Genomic DNA, 25,748 nt, shown 5'->3' with positions numbered 1-25,748 from the left:
AAAACAAACCAAAAAAAAAAAAATAAATAATATATCGTGTCCATATCGCTCTTTACGTAGGCAGCGCTATTCCGCTGCCTATGATATAACCTATTTCTTAAGAAAACTACTTATAACTTTTACTCAGACGTAGATAATTGAAGACCAAACTGTTAAACCTTTTCTGCTACTTACCTTTTTCTACAGAAAGCGGCAAGACACCTTTTCTACAGAAAGCGGCAAATCTCGAAATCAGTAATTTTTCGCTAATTTGGTTATTTTCCTTTTTCAGTGATTTGATTTTTAATATCGCGACAATCTACAACAGATCAGAAGAAAACGTTTGCCAGCTCACAAAACTATCTACAACAAAAAATAAATATTGTCTGAAGGCTTGGAGAATCCTCTAGTCGATAATTAAGCCGACTTTTTTTTATATTTTGTTGCAGAAAATTACTATTGGAGAGGTGTGGTGATTTTTGAACCATTACAATGTCATCGTTTATTGTTTTTGGACTCCTAATGTTAGGCCTATTCTCTGGATTAGAAGGGTTGATGCTAGAATTGCAGCCAAACTCTAGGAGATGTTTGAAGGAAGAAGTGCACAAGGATGTATTAGTCACTGGTGACTATGAAATAAATGAGATTCAAGGACAAACTATAGATATACAGGTAGGCTAGTTAATAATATTTTCAGGAACAGGGATTCCAACCAGTAAAAGAGGTATATAATTTAGTCTAGGGTAGAAGCTAGTAAATTCCTTGTGGGCCTTATAATTTAGCTAAGACAAAAGTGAAAACATCATTTGATGCCCTTTTTATGCTCTTTTGTAAGTCAATAATTGCTTCTGGGGCTAATTGCACCTTGAGCCCTTAAAGGGGTCCCAAAGCTATTCTTATATGAATATTGAAAGAGCATAAAAAACCCATAAAGTTCTACAAAATCACATTATTGAGTTAGGAATAAAGTGAATACACCATTCAATGCCTTTTTTTATGCTGATTACAAATATAATAATCATTTCTATTGAAAATGAATTTCAGCCCCCCCCCCTATATATACCTAACCCTGAATTGGCATATATAGGGGGGAGGGCTGAAATTCATTTGTGATAGAAATGATTATTATATTCATAATCAGCATAAAAAAAAGCATCAAATTGTGTATTCACTTTATTCCTAACTTAATAATATGATTTCATAGAACTTTACCAAAAAAACATCAACTGATGTTTACACTTTTATCCTAGCTAAATTGTATGGTCCACTGCAAATTTGCCATGAAATTTACCCACTCCACACCTATATGTGCAAATATAGGCCTATACCCTGAATTGTTGACAGCAAAGTTTTGAATTGCAAAATTCAGTGCTATTTTTGTTGACAAAAAACTTGAAATGGTAGGAAAATGTTTTATATTTGAGTTGCCTAATAAATGAGGTTTTAATTGTTATAAATAATAATTTTGGAATATATTACTCACAGTTCATATAATTATCCAGTAAGCTTATCACAGATCATTTCTGGTCTTCATTCTTGGTGCAAACAAAAGGCTCCTCCCACTTCTTTCTGCATTAGCGGGAATGCGGGTTAGTCTGTTTCCGATTGTTTCCAACAAAGTGCATTATTCGTAATAGCGGGTTTCCACTTGTTTCCGATTAGATCACAGTCTGACTTGTCTACCCATGAAAAGATCTGATTCCGCCTATGTTTCTATCTGCAAAAACGTTTTCCGGAGCACTCGCACCCTGGTCCGGGTTTTTATAATGGGTGAGATAGGGAATGATCATACTGGATAATTATATGAACTGTGATATTACTCTTGAACAACCTATTTATAAATTAGTGATAAGTTTTTAACCACTTTCCAAAGACTTAACTAGTGTTGATAACTTCTTTGTGTGTTTACAAAAATGAAATAGGCCTACCTAAGGGCTCCAGATAAAATTAGCCCCAGAAGCAATTATGGAATTTTGAAAGAGCATAAAATAACATCAAATCACATTTTCACTTTCATCTTAGCTAAATTATAAGGCCCACTAGAAGTTTACCCAGAAATTATATTGTAGAAAAAAACATCTACTATTGGATTTAGTAAAATTCTAGTTTAGCTACTTTTTGCTGTCTTGGAAAGGGGTTAGGCTAGGAAAATGGAACTTTCAAAGATGGGTCTACAGAATAAACTATGTCCCAGCAACATATTTTGAAGTACCCACCACTCTTTCTCCTTCTAGAGGGCCCTGACCTTTGATGCCCTTTAAAAATCTTTGTGCTATTAAAGTAAAGTTTTGCAAAATAGGTATCCTGCTTCGATGAAATACAACAGAAGTGTTTTTAGCTTCACAACTTTGCTGAATCCCAATTTATGAGGTTTCAAAGGTCCATAAATACATTTCTTAAATTAAAAACCCATTGATATGGCTTAAAATTCTATTCAAATATTGCAATAGGCATTATATTTTCAGAACTAAAACCAGAGAAAAGGAAACTGATAACTGAAAATTAAGGTAAAATGTTGTTTTGGCAAAGTATCAGCCTGTGAAGTAGACGCATTTCTAAGAGTTGGAAATCAGACAAGGGTTAACATGGAAGCTTGGCAATACTGTCCCAGAGAATGTTATTGGCCCTGGATTCATTACTGTAAGTTTCATTTTACTAGTCTAACCCCTTTCCAATCTTGCAAAAAGTTGCTACAATTTTTACCTTCTAGACAAGCTACTTTCTGAGTCTACTGCTCAGTAGAGGTGTCATCCAGGCTACTCAGTGCATCCCCAGGTGGTTGATAGGAGAATGCCCTACAAATGTGTAGGATACCTCCATCAGAGATGGACCAAGAGGGGACCTTGTCCCTGGGGGTCTGTAATAAAAACTGAGGGACCTTTGCCCAGGGGATGTAAATACAGGTGGAGGAGGAAGAAGATCCCTCCAATGTACACTCAGCAGGGCCCACCAGTGTGCACAGACAACCCATGAGTTACAAACCTTCTTCCAGTAATGAGTTAAATTGCATGGTGATAAAGAACACCAGTGTGGGAGAATCCCCTGTAGGAGGACAACTGTAGCAGGGCATAATATCCAGATCTATGGGCAAGGGCCTCTACAAAGGGCTGTCTCAACCATGTTGGAGTACCAGCAAGGCTGGAGGCCTTGCAGTCAACTCTATTTTCATTTGAGGAGTGGCACCCTTCAAGGGAATTATAGCCTTGCAAAAAACACACCATTTGCATGGGATTCTGATTAATGGATAATTCTTCTGGGCTTGGTCTGTTTTGGTGGGTATTTTAGGTTTGTAAAACTACTTCCTAGCTAATTTATCTATTATGGATTGCTTTCCTGTAATAGCATAATATTTGTAAGCATGGATTTATAATGAGCCAGAGGCAATAGGCTTGAGATTTCCTGTGCAAGATTTCAACTCTTGTTGATAAAAGACTTTGCCAAGTGGTGAAAACCAAGATGGGTCAAGGATTGCTCAAAGTGTCATGTTGGAAGTCCTTGGGATTTTTTGCTGTCTGGTTCTAAGCTGGCGTAAGCACAATTTATGATTAATGCAGTCAACAAAATTAGAAATAATGCATTGAATACACATTTATTTGCACAATTATGTCATGAAACTGTTGAAGATTTCCAACAACTGCACTTACACACTGAAGTACATTGGTTGTTGAAAGGTGTACATTCAAAAAGATATAATTTTTTTTTAACCTGATCAAATTTAAAGCGGATATCATGTTTTTGACAGATTTGTTCAAAAAGATTAATGACATTAGGCTAATTTGCAATTAAAAGGGGGTAGCCTTAATTTAAAAATAAAAACAAAGGGTTTGATTTCTGCTTTTCCTGGAAAACCAAAATTATGCAGCAAAATATTTGAAGATATGCAGACAACAGAAGTGCACTTACTTTATCACAATAGAACATGATATGAAAACAATAACTACTTGTTGAATAATTATTAAGAATTTGAATAAATAAAAACACAAGAAAAAATACTATTTTTCTGTTGATTTTTACCACTCCAAAGGGGAGTTTCCTAAATGAAAAAATGATTCAATCCATTTGGTTCAATAATTTTCTCTCATCCCATCAATCAAAAATTCCATAAACCCATATAGTCGGAATAGCTGAGGTGAAACCAAAAAATAGCAGATACCTGCCTACACTCCTAGAGCTACAGATTCCAAATTACAAGGTCCTAGAGAGAAACATTGAACAGCGAACTGGAAGGGGAATTCTCTGCTATTACAGACAGGACGTCAAATCTACCCCAGTAAGTCCCAAAGGAAATGAACTATCCCAAGAAAGTATCTGGTTAAAAATAACAGCAGCTGATGGAGCAAATATCAAACTCGGAATCTACTACAGAAGTCCCAATAGCAGTCTTGAAAATGATTTGCAGTTGCTTGCAGAAATTACTGAGATCTGCATCGATAATTTATCAAATGTAGTCAACATGGGCAATTTCAACCTACCAAAAATCAACTGGTCTAGACAGCACATGCACTCGCACAACCCAACATCACCTGAGGCGAAATTCTTAGAAGTGGTGAATAACTCTCATCTGAACCAATTGATCTTAGAGCCCACCCAAACCAGAGGTACAGATAGACCAAGTATATTGGATCTGCTACTGAAAAACAATTCAGAACTGATAGAGGACAACCGCCAACTGGCACCAGTGGGAAAGTCTGATCACTGTATTGTAGGCTTCCAGATTTTGGCTAATGGCAGCAAAGACAAAAAAAAACACCAAGAAAAAATTACAACAGAGCAGACTTCACTGCAATGCGCAATGACCTCAGCACAGTGGATTGGGGAAAAGAGTTCAGTTCGACTGAAAGCTGTAAGGAAATGTACTCCAAATTCCTCTTTGTCATGTCTCAGGCTGGGGAGAAACATATATTAATTTCCAAAAATTATAAAAGACCAACTCTACAACATGCGGTTTTGGACCTCATCAAAAAGAAGCGAGCCTGTTGGAAAAATTATGTAGCTGACCAGTCAAGTCCTCTCAAAGCAAGAGCCTACCCAAGGCTACAAAATACGATGAGGCAACAAACCAGGCAAGCAGCTAGCATGCAAGAGCAGAATCTATCAAGACAAACCCCAGAATGTTTTGGAAACACATAAATTCTAAACACATTGCAATGCCAGATATTCCAAGCTTAAAAAACCCTATGACTGGACTCCTGATTGAAAGATCTGCAGAAAAAGCAGATTTACTAAACACGTATTTCACTACCATCTTCACCCAGGAACCTATTCAGTCATCACTACCAACCCTGCAAACCATAGTCTCTGACTAAACACCCAGGGTCAAGATAGACCCACAGGTGGTCCTGAAAAAACTCAAAGAGCTAGGGATAAGCAAATCGCCAGGTCTGGATGGACTTCATCCCAGAGTGTTAAAAGAAACCACAGATCTAATTGCAGAGTCCCTCCTGATGACTTTTCAAAAATCCTTACAGTCAAATGAACTCCCTAGTATCTGGAAAAGGCAACAGTGATACCATTGCTCAACAAGGGAAACCGCCAAGATCCTCTAAATTACCGCCTGATCAGTCTAACCTGCAAAATCCTGGAATCCATCACATATGACCACATCCTTGAGCACATGAGCAAAAGAAAGATAATCACTAGCAAGCAATTTGGGTTCTTGAAGATAAGGTCTGCAGAGTCACAGCTTCTTATGGCAGTGGAAAACTAGAAAATGCATGCAGATAAGGGTTATCAAGTTGATGTCATTTACATAGACCATAAAAAGGCCTTTGACAAAGTACCTCATCATCGCCTTTTATATAGACTCTGCAACCTTGATCTGGGAATCACAGTTGATTGGATTGAACAGTTTCTTATTGGAAGGTCTCAAACAGTATCAGTAGATGGAGTTTCGAGCACACTTGAAGTAGAGGTAATCAGCAGTGTTTCCCAGGGCTCGGTCACTGGCCCTCTCTTATTTAACCTGTATCTCAATGATCTAGTAGAAGGTATCAACTATGAAATTCTACTGTATGCAGACGACACCAAGCTGTATAAAGTAATCAAAACAGCTGCCAATGCACAATCTCTGTAAGAGGACCTTGACAAGCTCAATAGTTGGATGTCCAACTGGCTGATGGAAATCAATGTCGACAAAAGTCACAAGCTAACAATAGGGAAACCAACTATCCGCTATGAATATAGACTAGGAGACTTACCGATCAAATCATGCCAGGAGGAGCACGACTTGGGAGTTGTCATTGATAGCAACCTCAACTTCCAGGCCCACTACAACAGCATTATTGGGAAAGCAAATCGTGTTGCAGGAGTTTTAAGGCGCAACTTCACTTTTAAACAAAAAATCGCGAAGAAACGAAGAAAACGTGGATCATTAACAGCCAGTGAAAAACTTGAAAAATTATGCAAATATTTCGGTCAAGACCTCCGCTTGACCGTCCTCAGTGCAGAATAAAACTGATAAAAATATAAAAACCAAGCCTTAAAATAAAAACACCAAACCAAAATTGGACGACCCTTTTCTAGTAATGGTTCCAATTTTAGTTTGGTGTTTTTATTTTAAGGTTTGGTTTTTATATTTTTATCAGTTTTATTCTGCACTGAGGACGGCCAAATGGAGGTCTTGACCGAACTATTTGCATCATTTTTCAATTTTTTCACTGGCTGTTAATTGTCCTCGTTTTCTTTCTTTCTTCGCGATTTTTTGTTTATCATGATTAGCCAGTGTGGTCTCAGAAATTATTTATAACTTCACTTTTGGAAATGATAAGACCCTTTGTCTTCTCTACAAAGCTTTGGTATGGCCAATCCTTGAATATGGTCATTGCTCTACACGTCCCTTTTACAATAAAAACATCAAAGCTCTTGAAAAAGTTCAAAGACAAATAACAAAGTTCTGTCCAACTTTGAGAAATTTACCCTATGAAGATAGGCTCTGCAAGCTCAAACTTCCTTCACTAGCTTATCGACTGCACCAAGGAGACCTCATTGAGGTATACAAGCTTTGCTACGCCGCCTACGAAAACATCCAGGCTACCGATGTTCTCAGCTTCAGCCACACGAACCTTTGTGGTCACAACCTCAAGCTTCAAGAGGAGAGGTTCCAAAAGGACATCGGCCATTGGGCGGTCAAGAACCGAGTAACACAACACTGGGACAAGCTCCCCTTTGAAGTCATCAATGCCAACTCCTTAAATTCGTTCAAGTAGGGACTGGACAAACACTACGGTGAAAGTGCCTATAATTTTTGTCAATTTAAAAGATTTTTTTAGTGGTCCTGTGGCCTATTTGTTTTGCATTATCTTAATATTATTATCAAAGCGTCGCAAAATTTTATTAAAATATTGATATCAAGCCAAAATTTGAATCCTGGAAATTAAAGCCAAAAAATCTTTTTTAACAGGCCTTTTACAGACCAATAAGAAAAACAATGTCAGTTAAAAATGCACAGAAATTTATTTTAAAAATACTTACAAAACTGGAGTTTTTGAAAAAAAATATAGAGCTCCTTTAAACCAAAGAGGAGCAGAAATAAATGCCCCTAAGCTTGCTAAAGTCAGGGTGTGTTTGATACTTTACCAAAAGCAAAATGTATTTTGAATGTTATCTCTTTGATACTGTTGATAAATCCAAATTGCTTGTCACCATATATTAAACAGTCTATCAACTTACATTAGTTATTTTCAGTTATCTTGGTGATTAGAGTAATTTTCTTTCTTTTATTTTTTCAAACAAAACACATAGTCCTAAAGTAAAAACTGTTTTCAGTAAAGTAATCTGTTTGATTGCCACTTCTATTTTGCTGCTGATGGGGGCAGTAATATTTTTTCTGGGTTAGCAACAGTTAGCAAAATGATTTATAGCAATTTCTAACTTTTCTGTTTAATTTTTAGGTAACTGATACAAAAGGACATGTTTTGGTCAATCATGAGGACAAAAATAAAGGAAAATTTGCATTCACAACTGATGAATATGATGTTTTTGAGCTGTGCTTCATCTCTAAAGTTCAGCAAGGTTTGTTATGTGTTACTGTGAAGGTCTGAAATCTGGTTAATATCAGCATTCACTAGTGAAAGTCTGAAATTCCTTTTCCTCTAGTTTAATCCAATTAGCTTGGCAAATCAGCTTTTATAGTCTTATGCAAGCTTTGGTGGTAAAAGTTAAAGTTAGATTAGGTTAAATCAGGTTATAAATTTGAGAAATGGGTTAAAAACCTAACCTGTCACCATCAAACCTTGCATAAAACTTATGCAAGCTTTGATCGTAATGTATATATATATATATATATATATATATATATATATATATATATATGTATATATATATTTATTTATTTTTTAATTAATACCAAAATACAGTAAGCTTTAACAAGCTTGTCGCACTAAACAATTATAAAAAAGTCTATAACAATGTTGATGACATAACAAAAACATACAGTAACGGAAAAGATACACCCTGAAAACATAATAACTGAAACATACAGTAGCATACCGAACTAACTGAAACATATCTGTTAACAATTGAAACCGATCAAAAAGTAAGCCTACAAAATAACTGAAAACAAACTGTCACAAATCAGCTAATACAAACGTAAAAATATTCTCAAAATGGATTGTGATAGGACCTAGTATAAAAATCTGTTGAGGCTAAACTACTTTTGAAAGACTGGACCGTGGTACTTGCAACTATTTCCAATGGAAGTGAATTCCAAGTCTTCCACACTCGGCTAGACAAAAAATTTTGGCCTATTCTTTTCTGTGAACATGGTGGGTAAATTGTTTGTTGGTGTGTAAATATATGTATATATATATATATATATATATATATATATATATATATATATATATATATATATATATATATATATATATATATATATATATATATATATATATATATATATATATATATATATATATATATATATATATATATATATATATATATATATATATATATATATATATATATATATATATATATGTGTGTGTGTGTGTGTGTGTGTGTGTGTGTGTGTGTATATACCTATTTGGCCTTCAATCCTCACATGCTTGTCATCATGGCACCACCTTGTTTTCTTTTTTTTAATTAATGCATTTTTGATTATTATAGTCTTTGTCCTTTCTCATGTCTCAAAAAATACTTTTTTATGAATGTTCAAAGTTTTAGCTTGATTAGTGGTGCTTATCCTTCAATAGAAAAAATTATTACCTGAGCACAAAACCACAATTGATTTTACATGTTCCAGTAGATTAGAATAAAAAAAAAGGGCATTAAAGGTTTTACTGTTTCAGATAGATCATACTCCATAGCTAAGAACTTAGTACCTGTTTTTTCTGCATTGCAATATTTATATGCCTTTGGTCAGGGGGGAGGGACTTGTGATTGTTTTCATAGTGGTTCTAATGTAAATATCACAGAAACTAGAAGAAATAGGAGACAATGCAATATGTGCTTTACAATTGACAACACAATTAAACAAAATGTACTGCCCAGGCTTGTACCATTGAGATTCTACGGATTAAGAAAAGGTTCTTCTTTTTCACAAAAGGGTTCAAAAATTAAGCTATCTCGTTACATCTTTTTAGGGTACTGGATTTCGCTCAAAGGTCTCCTAAGTATGTAGAGTATGTAATTAAAATTTCAAAGGCAACTGTATGGTATTTATTTTGTTGTTTTTAACTTTATTTTGTGGTTTTTCCAAACTTTGAAATCATTTCTCCAAAATCTGGCCACATGAAAATGCTGGAAAGAAACCTCAGCTTGCCTTGTCAATGTAGAGAAGAGCTGAGAGCAGTAATGTTTGAATTTCATCTACAGTCTTGATTGAAAAATTTGACTTGGACAGACCCAAGTGTATTGCAGATGGTAATGCCAGTCAAAATCCTAAATCCTTCTCCAGTATCTACTTTCTTGTCCCTTAGATCCTTAGTTGTTTGGCTTGGTGCAACTTCTTTCCAAAGTTCCTTTTTCTGATGGTGTCATTTTTCGGAAATCAAATGTAGGGGATAGGGCAAGAACCTTTTAATTTTTTTGTTTAACAGAGATACAGAAAAAAGGGTATTTTTCAAATCTGGGACTGGGGCAATATTTTCGTTTTTTTTCAATGAATTTACCAAGTGAAGGTAATGTAATTTTAAATCTGTGGGGGAGGGAAGCATTTGGCCCCCACCAATTGGTACTCCTGCTCCTTTTTGTTTCTGGTTTGGACTATTACATTTTATTTCAAAAACTGACTACTATGAATCTAAGAAAAGCCTGTGTGTATGGGCTTTTTATTTAGTTAATCTTAAACTTTGGCGATCTGTGACATGGTTTTCTCTTTTTCTGCATACGTTGCTTCAATTTTGACATTTTGGAACAATAATTGCTACTAACATCCTCTCAGTTTATTCAGTAGATATAAGTGGACATAAGTCTCACTCTGAGGGAAGGATATCTTAATATTTTATTTTGAAAGTATATAGAGAGGGGTTCAACTCAATTTTTTGAAGAGCCTATTTTTCTTTAAAAATGCATTGTCAAGCCAAAATATTTTTAGATTTGTGTGTAATTGAGGATCCATGTAGTAGTGGTCACACTAATTGGCTGTTCTGGCTAAAATAATACTTAAGTAAAGTAATATCTAACATAATATTTATGTCTGATTATTGGAACTATCTGATCGTTCGAATGTAAATCCCTAGATATGCTTAAAATGTGCACAGGGTTGTTCATTAAGTTGGTATAATTGAGTTTGTGTTCAGGCTAGGTTTTACCAATAGCCCCACTAGGTCCTGGCCTAGGGGCGCACATTGCTAGGGGATGCTATAGATTATCACTGAGTGATTTTCTTCTTAACAAAAACTGGATAGATGTAATTTATCATCAAAGTATCAGGTGCGCTTTGCTGCCTATTCACAGAAAAGTGACTTTAAAACAACAGAGGAATTCTGTGGCTACTTATAAACTGTCAGATATCTCCTAGGAATGTCAGTTGAGAATTCGGTAGCACCTCTCTCTCTCATTTCTTTTGGCTCATCAGTTGCGTTCTGATCAGTGCTTCCACTATCCCCAAATTCTCGGGGATTTCCCCAAAAATCTTGCAAAAGGGAGTGACAAAAACGGTTGGGCCTAGAAGTGTCAAAGCTCTAATTCTAGCCCTGATCATGTTGCAAGGGTTATGTTGATTTAAACAAAAAAAAAATGAAAAAATTACTAGTTGAGGCTGCAAGCAACATTTAAATGTTCTTGGGGTTCTTTAGGGCCTGTAGGTCCTCTCTTTCAAATCCATAATGTAATACCTTGACAAATATATTACTCTATTCTAGTGAATATTGTCTCTTTTTTTTCGTGTATTGCGTGATTTAGAATGTGGTCATGGGTCTTGTACTGTGTGATAAGAACGTCGTCATGAAGAACTGTCAAAATAGAGGGTGGTGGGTAAAAAAGCGCATTTTTAGTGCTATTGTTTTTTTATCCCAGGGAGGGGCGGTCAAATCAATTGTGGAAGTGATTCAACCTCCTCCTGTGGTCCCCTATGTGTATTTAGGCTTTTTTAGTTGCCATAGATCAGGTTAAATAAACTTCGGGTATGTAAGATATAATAAAAGGAAATCAAATTTTCATAAAAAAAAATTTAAATAGTAAAAGCTATGTAACTTATTATTTTTGTCTTTTAGGTTACCATGGTCAAGCTCATGAAGTTTCAATCTTTATTAAGACTGGAGTTGAGGCCAAGAACTATGAAGGGGTAATTTCAGTGTTTTTTTTTTATCATTATTGTTATTGTATTAAGACTACCTTAGGGTTGAATTTGTTGGTACACAGAGCCAATATTTTCAGGGATGGTATGTGTAACAGCTGAGCAGTATAGTATTATAGTTATGCTTTTGTGAAAGGTCCTTTGGACCAATATGAATAGCCCCCCCCCCCCTCCCCATTGCCATGTTCAAGTAGGAACTGGCTCATCACTTATGTTAAATCAGTCAGTACAATCTCTTTGAGATTGTATAAGTACAGTCTCTTTGAGAGACAATATGAACAAACGTAAAGCGGTGTACAAGTCACAGGAAACGTAGCCAGCCATTCTACATTTGTACTGGCATCGCGTCATTGACTATTTGATGATGAGGACCACTATCTGACTGAACTTCAACTTAAAGTTGGGTGATAGACTTTTGAGCGATGCTAACTTCTCCAACGATCTGGCACTCATGACAAACACCTTCAAAGAACTTTGTGGAGCCCTGATAGTTATAAGAGAAGAAGCTGGCGAGGTTGGGCTCGACATTTTCTGGAGTAAAACAAAAATCGTGTTCATTGATTCAAAATTATTTCAACAACCCCCTCCTACAGTCAAAGTATGCCAAAATCAAATAGCAGTCGGGAAGTATTGCACGTACCTCGTCTCCATTCTGTCAAGTAATGGATCAGTCGAGAGTGAAGTCAGCGCAATAATTTCTAAGACAACTTCCCTCCTAGGGATATTCAACGTTTCGTGCAACCGTCTTGTCAGTCATCTTACAAAGATGTGGATATTTAATGAATCAGTCGGCTCAGTCCTACTATATGGTACAGAAACGTGGCCATCAACCACCATGAGTTTGAGGCCTTTAGATGCAATCCAAAGCAAAGGACTCTGGAAAATAAAAGGCCTTCGCTGGTGCGATCTTATCAGTAGCACCAACGTCCTGTCCCGTACGGTGCAGATTCCATTCTCACTGCATGTTGTGCAATGTACACTAAGATGGTATTATCACCTCTTCCGATTTCCCGAAGAAACCCCTTGTTGCATCGTCTATGATTTCAACCCTGTAGCTGCTGGATGGAAATGACCACGCGGCCGTCCAAGAACAAGATGATCCAATAGTCTACATCATTTCCTAAGCAAGGCAAGAATAAGACCTGAAGATACACCCGTGGTAGCTCAAGATCGGTTTACTGGAGAAAGAATATTTCTGCTCTCTCGACGATGGCGCCAAGACAGCATGAGAATTAAGTCAAATAAGTTAAGTGGAGTCAGATTAAATGCATTTGTTTAAGTTTTAGAGAACCTTATCATGTTTCATGGGCATTCAACACCGTCTTCCCCAATAGGCTGCACCTATGGCTCCCAACCTTAAGGGGGCCTCTAAGTTTTTAATATGTTGTACATTTTCTTGAGAAATGGGTAAAAGATATTAGATTTTGCCATACCAAATAATTTACTTGGCTCAAAATTAACGTATCTCTTTCTGTAAGGACACACAAGGATCTTAAATCCAATAAACAAAAGTGGCCTTTATTTCTGTCCATTGTTTGAACTACATTGTCTGACATGAATGGCCTACATCTTGAACTTTATATTTAAGTCCTCAGTTTACAGTTTGGTATATTCTTAATTTGAAAATGAAGGTGCATCTGGGACACTAAAGATACGCTAATTCTTTCTTACAATGCAGTAAGAACAGATCGTCGTTTATATATAGTCCCAGAAGACCTTCAGTTTTGTTTCTATCCTTTGGTTTGATACTGTTTTTTCTTTTGCCATGCTTAGCGTTACAGGCATAATGTTGGCGTTTCACTTGTTTTTCTTTTAAATATCAAGGAATCTGTTAGTTTTATATCTACAACAAAACAAGCCGTACCTGACGTCGAAACAATCCAAAACCACTGACAAAAAAAGTCATATCTGAAGTGGCTGTAGTGGAAGATTTCTTTAAAATGGTCATCATCAAAAGCTATGGTTTCTTGAAACGCACTTTGTAGATTCAGGGTAGTAGTGGAGAACTTAAATGACCCTACCAGAAAAGCCGCATCTCATTTCAAAATGATTTATAGTTAATAACAAAACAAAAGGTGTCTTGGTTAAAATGACAGATGTCTCTGACGTATTGATTGTCTGAAAAATACGTTTATTAGCTCCCATTTGTTCTTTTTGCTAATATTTCTTTCTACTTGCATTTCGATTTTTGCGTAAACGTATGATTACACTACACTGCAGAACCTAAAACCTTGTGATTTCCTCCATTATTCTGTAATTTTTAATTGAAAATTAATCAATTTTATTAAAATGTTGAAGCATAAATATGGAGCCTAAACAAGATTGGCGTGTATGTTTTTTTTTGTAGAATAATTATTGGAGGGTAGTTCCCTCCTAGTATGATTGCACAAGAAGCAGAGTAAATTGTCTAATGTAAGCCGATTGATGATTGAAAGTCAATTATTATCTGATGATTTATCTGGAATAGTCAGGCTGAAAATTGAGGAGGGGGAATGACACCCTATATAGGCCAAGGAAAGATTTGAGACTTTGTAAGAAGAAGATGAAATTAATAACCCATCAGGTTAAGATAGGTTTACTAACAAAAGACATCATTTTTACGAAGGAAAATTCCGTGATCTCTTTTTTTCACTTAAAGGGATGGGGAGGCTCAAAGGGATTTTTTGAGGGATTCAATAAACTTTTAAAAATAGTTTACTCAAATCAAGACATTCTGTGAACAAGTCTATTAATGAATATTGGTGATATTTGAATTTGTTTTTAAGCATTTTACCGAGTGTACAAAATTCCAAGAATAAGTTTGGAAAAACTAGTAAGAACCAGCTGAACGCACTTTGATTAAGTAAAAAAGTGTGCTAAATCCAGGTTTCGCTTTTGATATAAAGCCACCCAACAAAGCCTTTATAATATTTGTAAATATAACCTCATGGATTGATGTCACTCAAATCAACCAAAACTAATTGTAATTACACAAATTGAGTTTCAGAATATTTTATTCAGCAGACATTTTCAGCTTCTAGATTGAGTTCCGAGATTTTGGGCATTATTTCTTCTTTTCTTTTGTAGGCTACATTAAATTTTATTGCAATTTTGGCTAACTAAACTTTTCTAAGCTGTTAAAAAGTAGATTGAGCAAAATGTTGGCCAAGGACTTTTTTTGTTGACTGTCTTGCTCAACCAGAAATGATTATTTTTTTTTTCGTTTTTCTAAGCAAAAATGTATTAATTTATCAAGAAAACAAATCATTTATTGTGTTACTCATTTGATTATTCATTAACTTATCTGAAATGTATGTATTCAATACCTTCGGAAAAAATCTAAAGTACAATTTTTATTATTACCCCAGGAACTCTTGTCAGAAGTAACTGATAATTAAAAACAAAAATAAACAAACGAATGTAATGGGTATAATATAAAAGAAAGTAAGCAATATGATGCGAAGGAAGATTTATTTTGTGAGGATGAATTAGTGACAGTACTACAAGTATTAAAAAATTGCGGTAAACGATTTTTTTTTTAATATGGTGGATGTGAAGTTAGAGATAGATTATTGAAGATTGTGAATATGATTTTTTGAAAAAGGGAAGTACCTAGTGAAACTTGAATTAACCTCTATAAGAAAGGTGATAAGAGTGAGTGTAGTGATTATAGAAGCATTAAGAGAAGAACAGTGTGGTTTTAAGAAGGGGAGAGGATGTGCCAGCCAAATTTTCACTATTACATTAATAACTGGAAAGTGCCTGACTTATCAAACCCCTTTAGTCCTCAGTTTTTAGATTATTAGTGAGAATTTGATTCAGCTGATAGAAAAGCTTTAGCGAAGGTCCTATCCTTGTAGTCTATACCAGATAAATACATTAAAATGATTAGTGCTATGTAGGAGAATACCTTTGCTGCAGTGAAGGTAGGAAATAAGGTCAGTAGGATAGCTGGTTTCGTAAAAAATCAGGAGTTAAGCAGGGTTGCGTTCTCGTTCTATCTCAGTTTATATGCATTATTTTGGAGGACTTTGCCTTAGTCCTAAGAAGCAGAGCAAATACAATGGGAGGACACGGGCTCAACTGGGGAAGTAAAACTCTCCTAGACTTAGACTATTCTGATGATTTAAGCATCATAAATGAAAATGTTTGCAAAATGAAGCAATTTTTTGAGGTTTTGGTGGGTCAGTGTGCAATGTCTAGGAGACGGTTCAGGGTTTTTAAAATTAATTTTAAGAAGACTAGGTCGCTTAGATTGGGAGTAAAGGAAGGTGAAGAAGTAATGTAGGGTAACGAGAAGATCGATCAAGTGCATATGTTCCTTTACCTAGGTACTATTATTTGTAAAAACAGTAGGTAAAGTGAAGATGTTAAAAGTAGAAGAGCTAAGGCCCAGGGTGTTTTTCACATTAAACAAAAGTTTGGAAGGATATAAAGATAAGTCTGCACACCAAAATTAGAATATCGGAAGTTATAGTGATGACAGTGGTCAAGTACGATTCTGAACCTTGGGCGCTCTGTAAGACGGGGGAAGATTAGCTAGATATATTCTAGAGAAATTGCCTACGGATTCTTTTGGGTACCCAACTGACTGACCGTATTTCAAACAATAGGCTGTACAAAAAGTCTGTTTCAATCCCGCTTTCTAGGGCTATAATGAGAGAAAGGTTGAGATGGCTAGGACATGTTCTGCAGATCGAGGAGGACAGATTGCCAAAGATCATCCTTTTTGGCCAACCATCTAGGGCCAAATGGAACACAGGCTGTCCCCGAATGGGGTCAGAGGTTGTCGTAAGAAAAGATTTAAGAGAAACGGGAACTTCACAGGAGGGAGTAAAAAGGGATGCTTTGAAAAGATTGGGATGGAGGAGGAGCATGTGAGCCTATGTTAGCCTTCAATGGCTTGGTGCTGCAGTGAGTTGTTAGTAGCAGTAGTAGTATTAGCAGTAAGCAATGTACAATAAAAAAAAAAGATTGGGTGTCGATGTTTTCAAAATGTCTTTTATTCTAAATTCTGTTTGAAAAGTAGAATCATATAGATGATTCTACTCCCGACTTCTAATTATATAATTATAGGAACAAACGGAAACCAATAGTAACTAAATTATATAAATTTTAGCATACTTTCGGATTTATTGACGTTATAAAAGAGAGAACATTAAAAATTTTGTTTTGTTTTCAGTAAAGCGCAAATCATGTTCTGATTTTTAAAGCGGATTAAAGCGCATTAGATTCAATAATATGAAGTGTGGCTTGAATATAAAGAATCATTATTACCAAAGAGTATTATAGCTACGGCTTCTTGATCCCATGTGCATGATGACAGGGAATCTCTGGCAACGATTTCTTTTGCATCAGTATCTGTCAAACTTTTCACTTTTTCATCATATTGAAGTACTTTGTATGGACCACCAGCGTATACATTACTCCAGTGTTTGCTAGTATCGTGGGGATTGTTAGGTTCTGGAGTTGTCTGAAGATCCCGGAAACTCAAGAGAAATTATCGGAGTGCCTTTGCCGGTGTCCAGCCGTCTAAACAATTGGCTCCAGTTACAGTAGATATATTTAGGTGCCAGATTTTGGTAAAAAATTTCACGTTTGGGGACTCGAACGGATATTTATCTGAAGAGACAATTCTTAGATTATATTTTCCTCTTTCATACAGTGCATCAGTGGGGCCAGATATCATTCCACGTAGATTTCTTGGTTCACGTTGATTGAACGGTTTATTTTGTATTTCCATCGGAATATACTACTAAGCACTATCCATCTCAACTCGTTTTTGATTCTTCTGCGGAAAAGCTCGATAAAGTCTAGCCTATGATGATATGACAAATCCATTTTTAGCTGGGTTATACTAAACTATAGAAAAGCACAGGAACAATCAAACACAATTTCTTTTCTTTTTTTTCAAAAACCGTATTTTTGGTGGCACGGCCATTATTGACGGTAGTTTGTTCCTTACTAGATTCCAGATTCTGTATGATCATGATTGCAGGATCTACTTCAACCTAGTAAAGAACGAACTCTAGCCTAAAGTAACGAAAAATTTGAAAGCTTATTTTGAAAAAAAAAACTCGAGTGAGGATGAATTGAAATTTGAAGCTAATTCAAGAATGATAAATGTGATTTCAATTAACCTTTATGGTTAAAGTTTATTGTAAACGTGAATTTGTGGCAATTTCAAAAAACAGCATAAAACCTCACGAAAATGGTGTCGAATAGCAATGAAAACTGCACAATTGGAATCTCTATAGCCAGAGGTCTCATTTAGGAGAACTGCAGTCCCCCATCTTAAGCGTCAAGAGAAATAATTTTCGCATGGGAAGCAGTGATGTCTCACCTTCTTTTTTTTTGCATACATTAAGTACCTCCTGTAAAAGGTACTCAGTAACTAGCAACATGGCATCTGTGTATTTTTCCCCTTTTTTTTCATTCAACCGCTTTGTATAGAACAGACGGTCGTAGATTGATTAATAAAAGCACTAAATATTAAGATTTTTATTCAAGTGAGCCCTCCTGCATTTTACGACCACGGGTTTGACATGGTCGCCCCTGCGCAAAAAAGGGCACACACCAGTGCTAGCTATGGGGTAGAGAGATTTTCCTTGTTTCTCAAGGTAGAAGACTGTAATCACCACTGTATATATAATGAGCAGTATGATCTTTCCCTATCTCACCCATTATAAAAACCCGGACCGAGGTGCGAGTGCTCCAGAGAACGTATAAACATAAGCGATATTAGATCTTTTCACGGGTAGACAAGTCAGATTTCTCTTGAACGCGAAACTTGGCTTCAACGTTGGAACACTAAATTTTGAAGAAACTAATTTTAAATTAATTTATTCCAATTCATATATGAAAATCGGTAATTAGTAGTGCAATGTTATTATTAGATGTTTTTAGGAATTAAAAGTAGGTTTCGAAGTCTCAAGTTGGTTTCAATTCAAAGGCATTTTGGGAAGTTTCTGCCAAAATACGTGTTCCAGGGTAGCTGGACCGCTGATGGCAGATCAAATGAGAGGAGCTGTTTGTACGCGCCGATATAAATATTTACCTAATTAACGCAAGTTTGCATTAATTAAACTTGCTCCTATCGTAAGTTTATCAGATCAACCTATTTTGCGCCTCCCCCCCCCCCTAAAAAAAATCCTTGATCCATCCCTGAAACCATCACATCTATTCCACCAGTTATTAGAAGAAAAAACAAATTCCTTTTTTCCACAAATTTCATCAACCCCCCGCCCCCTTTTTTAGAAAAACTACGAATGCCAATCAGTAAATTCCACAGAATATAAATAATATATTAGAATAAGTCATAATTTGTATATAAATTAATTCATACCTATGAGATGGGACAGTTGCAAACCACTTGGCCGGCTCACCAAGTTTTTTTCTACTTTCGCAATTACGAATAATACAATTTCGAACCATTTCTCATTGATTGACGCATACCCACTAACCCGGTTATGCATGAATAAGTGGGAGAAGGTTTTTGTCCACATCGAAAATAAAGGGCCAGAAATCATCTGCGGTAAACTTACTGCCTAATTATATATACAGTGGTAATCACAGACAGTGCAAAAGCGCTACCTAAGTAAAGAGCAAAATTATTTTTATATTGTTGTTTTTTCACCAAGCCACTTTGTATGGAAGGAGTTCTCATCGAAACTTTGGAGAGGACTAATTAAATCGAAATTAAATGTCTAGTGCCTTTTTTATCAGTCAAAAGCGCTTGGACGGCAATAAGGCCTCCCCTGTTGCCGCCATTTGTAGATGCCCCGCTCCCTCACCAGTGATCAAAATTTTAAGCAAATCATTTTTTCAAAATAGTCGAAAGGTCCAGTTACTATGCCTGAGGAGATGGCATGACCCCTATACCCCTGGAGCAAGAGTTGTAAGTTTTGCAAGTTGTTCGTTGTTTACATATAGGATTTGCCAAATAGTTCGTTGTAAGGAACTGTAAGTAAGGAGTGACTCGGCCCAATAGTAGCCGAAACTGTAAAAAAACGTAATTATGATGAAAATAGATACACCAAAAGAATTGAATTTTTACTTTGGTTCTAAATATAAAAAAATCATTAAGTTTAATGTTACGTATCAAGAGCTACGAGCCTGCAAAAATTTGCCTGATTTTCGAAAAAGGGGGGAAACTCCCAAAAAGTCCAGGATTCTAAATGGGAATTGCTCCATCAGATGCATATTATCAGAGAATCCTACCGTGGAGGTTTCAAGCTCCCATCTGCAAAAATGTGGAATTTTGTATTTTTGGCCCGAAGAAGGATCGCAGATGCTTGTTTATTTGTTTTTTTCCTTTTTTAAGCTTTTACTTGGGGTGATTTTATCAAACCAATAGTCCTAGAAGATCGAGAGAGAGGGCTCATTTGAACCCAAATTAAAAGTTATAGTGTCTCTTTTAAATGGCCAAAAAGATTCGAGGGCAACTATTCCCCTTCTAACGCCTCTTTTTTCCCAAAGTCGTCTGATCAAAATTTGAGATGGCCGTTTTGTTCAGCATACTTGAAAGGTCCAATAACTATGCCTTGGGGATGACATGACCCCCGATAGTCCCCGGAGAAAGGACTGTAATTTATGAAATTTGCCCATTGTTTATATATAGCATTTATTATTAGGAGGTATACAGACATTTTTTTTCGGGGGGGGGGGATTTTTACGAGGAGAATTTCCCGTAGGGAGGGAAGTTCCCCAGGGAAACTACACCAGGGAATCTGCCAGAAATCCTATGCGAAATTCTTTTTATTTGTCTTACTTTCTCTTTGGCAACTCAATTTTATGTGTGATGTTCCTAGGGAAATTTTCAGCGGGGTTGGAATTGTCTGGGGGATTTTTTAGGTAGTGGGGTGGGGATTTCTGTGGGAGAAATACACCATGGGGAAAGTTTTCACGGGAGAAACTTTCCATTGGGGGGTTTTCACGGAGGGGGATTTCCGGCATGATTTGAAAACGATCAAAATTTAAATGAAAAACAAGTCTTGCAAATTAAAGTGTGCTGAGAATGATTCTCCAGTCCTAATTGTTCACAGGAAATTTTCCGGGGGGAATTTTCAGTGAGGATGGAATCGTCTGGAGGGGGGTTCCATATAGGGAGGCAAATTTCCCAACATTATTTGAAAAACAATCAGAAGTTACAAAAAAAAACAAGTTTTGTCTACTGAAAGTAAGGAACAACTTTAAAACTCAACACGAACAGAAATTATCCCGTATTTGGGGGGATGTCCTCTCCTTAACACCTCGCTGTTTACGCTAAAGTTTGAGTTTTGTCTCAATTCTTTAAGAACGGCTCCTGAAACACATGGGCCATGTAATTAGGATAAGAAGCTTTTTTTAAATACTAAAAAACATTAAAGTGAAGAGCGAGGTATTGAGAAGGTGACAGTCCCCTAATATCCGGAATAATTTCTGTTCATTTGAGTTTTAATGTTCCCTACTTTTAGTTGACAAAAGCTTCTTTTTCTTTTTTTTTTTTTTTTCTTTTTTTTTTTTTTTTTTTTTTTATGAATAGATCGAAAATGGATTTTTCCCGAATAACCTATTCTTCAAGTTGTGATTCCTTTTGGCGTTTTTAAGAAGAAGACGACAATTTCAGAGGCAAAATAAATACTTCAGTGAAACTTAGCAAAACCTAAGTCCATTACGTTTTTTAGAGTCTTTTTTTTTAGAAGTTTTAGCATAATTTTTTTGTCATTTCATCTCAAATTAATTTCATATTCTTTTTCATCTTCTTGAAGATTACCGTTAATTGCAACCATGAATTGGAATTTGTGAAAAAGTCTTTCTTATTTAGTTACGTATGAAATGCTTTCTCTTTTTATGAAAAGTAATGAGCTTGGTTATTAGCTTCTTCGCTTTTCTTTTAGCTTGGAGATGCTGCTCAGCTGAAGCCATTGGAGATTGAGTTGAAACGTTTGGAAGATCTCTCCGAATCTATTGTACAAGCCTTCGCTTACATGAGGCAAAGAGAGGAAGACATGAGGAACACAAATGAGTCGACTAATTCACGTGTTTTCTATTTGAGTGTGTTCAGTATGCTGTGTCTTGTTGGACTAGCTACATGGCAAGTGATTTATCTGAGGCAGTATTTCAAATCAAAGAAATTGATTGAGTAAAAGATCTGCATTTACTTTAGATCTATATTACTTATTATTCTTTGACAAAAGACAATTGACCTGCACCTGATAGTTGTGAGATCCGCTTTTGTGCAATCTGAAAGGTCGGTGTTGGATTTTTTTTAAATATGTGATTTTTCATTAAATTAAATTGGAAGTATAATTCACAAGTTTCCATAGTGCTAACCAACCATGTCACTTAGTCTTGATTTTCGCAGGAAATATTTAAGAGAGATGGGTCGCTGAAGCCTCTGCTGGGTGTAGATATAAGTTTCTACTGATACTCTTTCAACATTTTGGGCTTGAAATATTACTGGTGTCTAAGAGGTAGCTCAATGTTTATAAATGGTGTATGTTTCAAATGATCCATTCGCTTGGTGCCAGGTCGTGGGAACTGGCTCAGTATTTTTTAAGGATAACTTCCAATCTAGAATCTTAAATAATCTTTTTTTACTCGCTTTCATGAACTCACCGACTTGTACTTTTGTCACATAAATTCGTTAAATTTGTAAGCAATTTTTCGACCACTTCTGAATCTTCAATTGTATCCAAACTTTATCAGTATATGCACTTATCAGTATACTGCAATAATACAACAGGACAATTATACTCTCTTGTATACTCCCCCTCGTATGAAACAACAAAATGGATGATTGGGCTCAGAAAAAGTATAAAGCAAAGAAGTATTGTATAACAGGACTTGATAGCCCAATAGTAAGGACATATGCCGTGGTAAGTTAAAGTTTGAATCTTAGATAAGACGTTTTTTAATAAATAAGCTTAGACAAGATACCTTACAAAGTGATGTAAAGAAGGAAATGGAAAGAAAGTAGAATTATCAGTCTTGAAACTAAAGATTATCGGCAGTAGCTTAGGTTTATTCTCCCTCGTTTCACGCTCCATTTTTCTTTATTATTTGTTTGCCTGCGTTTGTGTTTGTCTGTCTTGGCTCTAGAAATGCCCTAGTTCTAAGCTGGTTAGGCCTAGAGCTCAAAATGGAATTCGGAATCAAATTTGTTTAAAATGGAAACCGAGAGGAAATATTAAAGTTAGACATACGGAATGTATAAATGTTTGCAGAAGAATTATTCCAATTTCATGATAGTAAAATGTTTAACACTAAAAAGTTTAAAATAATAAATATAGAAAAAAACTTTTAAATTGGCCTAAAAAGTTAATTTTTGTTCAGGGATCTATAAATATAAGTGAAGAAGAGGGGCGCAAAAGGGACTGGTTTTACATAGCCTAAGTTGGTCGTTCAGCTCGTTTTCCTCGACTCACTGACTTAATTCGGTTATATACTTATAACTTAGATCAATTTGATTTGCATATTATGTAAAACCTAATCCCTTTTGCGCCCTTCATTTTCACGCATATTCATAAATTCTAGAGAAAAAAAAATTCTACTCTTCAGTCAATTTTGAAAATCGAGTAAAAAATTTTTCTTTTTACTACTTTAATTAACCCAAATCGAATGAAACTCATTAATTGTGTCTGATGGTACTGGTAGCGCAATTCTATTGGATGTAGCACTGGTTGTGTTGCTTGATATATAATCACCATAAATTGAAAAAAACTTGGGCTGCAGTAATTCTAATGTGTCTCTAAGACTAAATAGCTTGTTTTTCTGAGACTAAGTAGGCTAGATCGATTGATTTGAGTCGTTATCGCTATTTGGCTATTCTCTTATTAGTTAGGAAATTCAGCTTTTGATAGGAAAATCATCTAATACATTTTGAAGCCCCTCCCCCCTTTTCTTCCAAATAAAATGGTCGGAGTACCTTCTAAATTTGTGACTATGAACTGAAGACAAGTTGAATTAATATTTAAGAGATGCTTACTCAGATCGAATTATTAAAATTGCTGAATCTCTAATTAGAAATGTATTTTAATGTAAAATATGTCTCTAGAGTTTGAACTTCTTTGTTAGTTTGCTTAATTTATTCCCTTATAATTCCTATAGCTTCCTTTACAGCTTCTTGAACAAATTTCATTTTGTGATTCCTCTTGGAATTCGTCCTAAAGCAGCGTATACGATTCTGGTTCACAAAAGGACCCATAAATACCACAATGTGTTTTTAAATATCGAACCATTCGAAGCGTTTAAACTACTTAGCTGTCTCAAAAATTTTACGGTATTCGTCCTCTAAGGGCCAAAATTTGTGTTATTCAGCACAACATTGCTGTAAAATGCCATTTTATTGCTATATAATCTGTTGTTACTTGAAATTAGCACTAGCGGTCATATTTTAAATTTGAATGGTTCCTCTTCGACGATTAGCTGAATACGACAGTTCTTATGAGAAAAAAAAAGACAGAGAAAAAATACGCATCTTTGAGTGACCTCATTAAAAATACATTGTTTCATGTTTTTATGGATAGAAGATTAAAACCTCTGTTATAGGATTCTCAAACATGTTTAATTCTTTAGTGTAATAATTGTCAATATTAAACCCTTTTTAGGAGTACCCCCCTTTAGCTAAACTACAAAGTTTGTTTTATGCTAATAACTTTCAACGCCAATAGGGGTGCTATTGACATTCCCTCTTTGCTTACCTGTCATTATACTGAGTAGTTTCATTAAAGGATATTTTATTCCTTAATCGGAGGACCATGCTCCCCATCGCGGTCTCCATTTCATCAAAAATATTTCTCAAAACCTAGGATCTAACCAGGACCTAAACGAGCATAAACCATTCTGGCTCACATATTGACCTCATAAATAGTACATTTGGTTCTCAAATATTCTTAATGTACATGCGACAATACGAAGGAGCTTCCTCCCAAGTAACCTAAATTTCACTATGTCCATGACTATTTTTTAACTTTATGTTATTAACTTGCATATGTCAAATGGGCTCGAAAAATAGCTGAAGCCTTATAGAGGAGTCATTTGCGCAAATTGTCCTGAAAATTACTAGAATTGCTTGAAAAAACTGCTCATTAGGCATTATACTTAGCTTTGAAATTAGTCCCCGAAGCCGCGCCACGCCGAAATGACGGCGGCGAATGTGTGATTCAGTATCGGCGGCAATTCAGTATTATTTTTTCTGATTAAAAATAATAATAAAAATTCCACTTCACCAAGCACGTTCAACCTCGATTTTAGTAAGGATTTTTAAATGGTTGGCTAAAAACATACAAGAACAATATGACAAAGCAGGAATTTGCTGGGCCATGCAAAAAGTGTTTATGTTCACCGTTGATCAGACCAACAAGAATTCTCATTTTTAGCCACTAGACCCAGTGAAACCTATGATGTGTTTATGTTTAACATCGCATTGTTCCTATAAAATCCCGTGTTTAGTCATTTCCTTCTTGTTAATGATTTGGGCTAATGTGTGTATAACTTTCAAAGTTTGAAGTTCAAACATCTCCTGTTCATCAAATTCATACGAAAAGGAAGTGAAAAAAAAACAAACAAATAACAACATCGAAAAAACACTGTATACAAATCAGATACCATGGCTTAACAACACCAACAATTTTAAATCAGCGGTTACATCACTTCAGTTACAATTGATGTAACAAAAGTGAGTTTGTTCACTCTGCCTGGAGCCATTGATTTTTTTGCAGTCACTATCAGTCCTGTCGTGCTAAAAAGCCGTTTAGCTGGGGCACATGTGGCCGGTACAGCCAGAACTTGACGAGCGTTAACTGCCACTCGCGGGATGTGATACTAGTATTGGACCTAGTGGTCCCACAGAATGCCGCAAATGGGCTTCTTCTTTGTATCTGCTGGAATGAGTTGTTTTATAAGGGAGAACAAACCAGCACCTTCCCCATAGGGCTCCTGAACCCTACACTACAGAAGGAACTAAACTGCACCTTTACCCTCTTTTCTTATCAACACGGAATAACCCTACGAAATTCTTTTTTGAAAGAAGTGGTCAAGTTATAACGTTTCAAGTTAAAGTTTAAGG

General features: G+C 35.7%; 1 protein-coding gene across 1 annotated transcript; it reads left to right on the top strand.

The window, feature by feature from the left end:
* Nucleotides 1-305: 305 nt before the first annotated feature.
* bai (Transmembrane emp24 domain-containing protein bai) lies at nucleotides 306-21,988 on the top strand. The gene is made up of 4 exons (XM_089091637.1): nucleotides 306-651; nucleotides 7,869-7,989; nucleotides 11,637-11,707; nucleotides 21,577-21,988. Exons 1-4 carry the CDS (start codon nucleotides 472-474, stop codon nucleotides 21,823-21,825), a joined length of 621 nt encoding a protein of 206 aa, XP_088947763.1. The 5' UTR covers nucleotides 306-471; the 3' UTR covers nucleotides 21,826-21,988.
* Nucleotides 21,989-25,748: the final 3,760 nt, after the last annotated feature.

The sequence above is a fragment of the Artemia sp. Qi Xiang Cuo genome, chromosome 7 (assembly GCF_049724085.1).
Source record: "Artemia sp. Qi Xiang Cuo chromosome 7, ASM4972408v1, whole genome shotgun sequence".
Classification (NCBI taxonomy): domain Eukaryota; kingdom Metazoa; phylum Arthropoda; class Branchiopoda; order Anostraca; family Artemiidae; genus Artemia; species Artemia sp. Qi Xiang Cuo.
The sequence above is the reverse complement of the archived record's forward strand: the minus strand, read 5'-3'. Positions and strand labels throughout refer to the sequence as shown.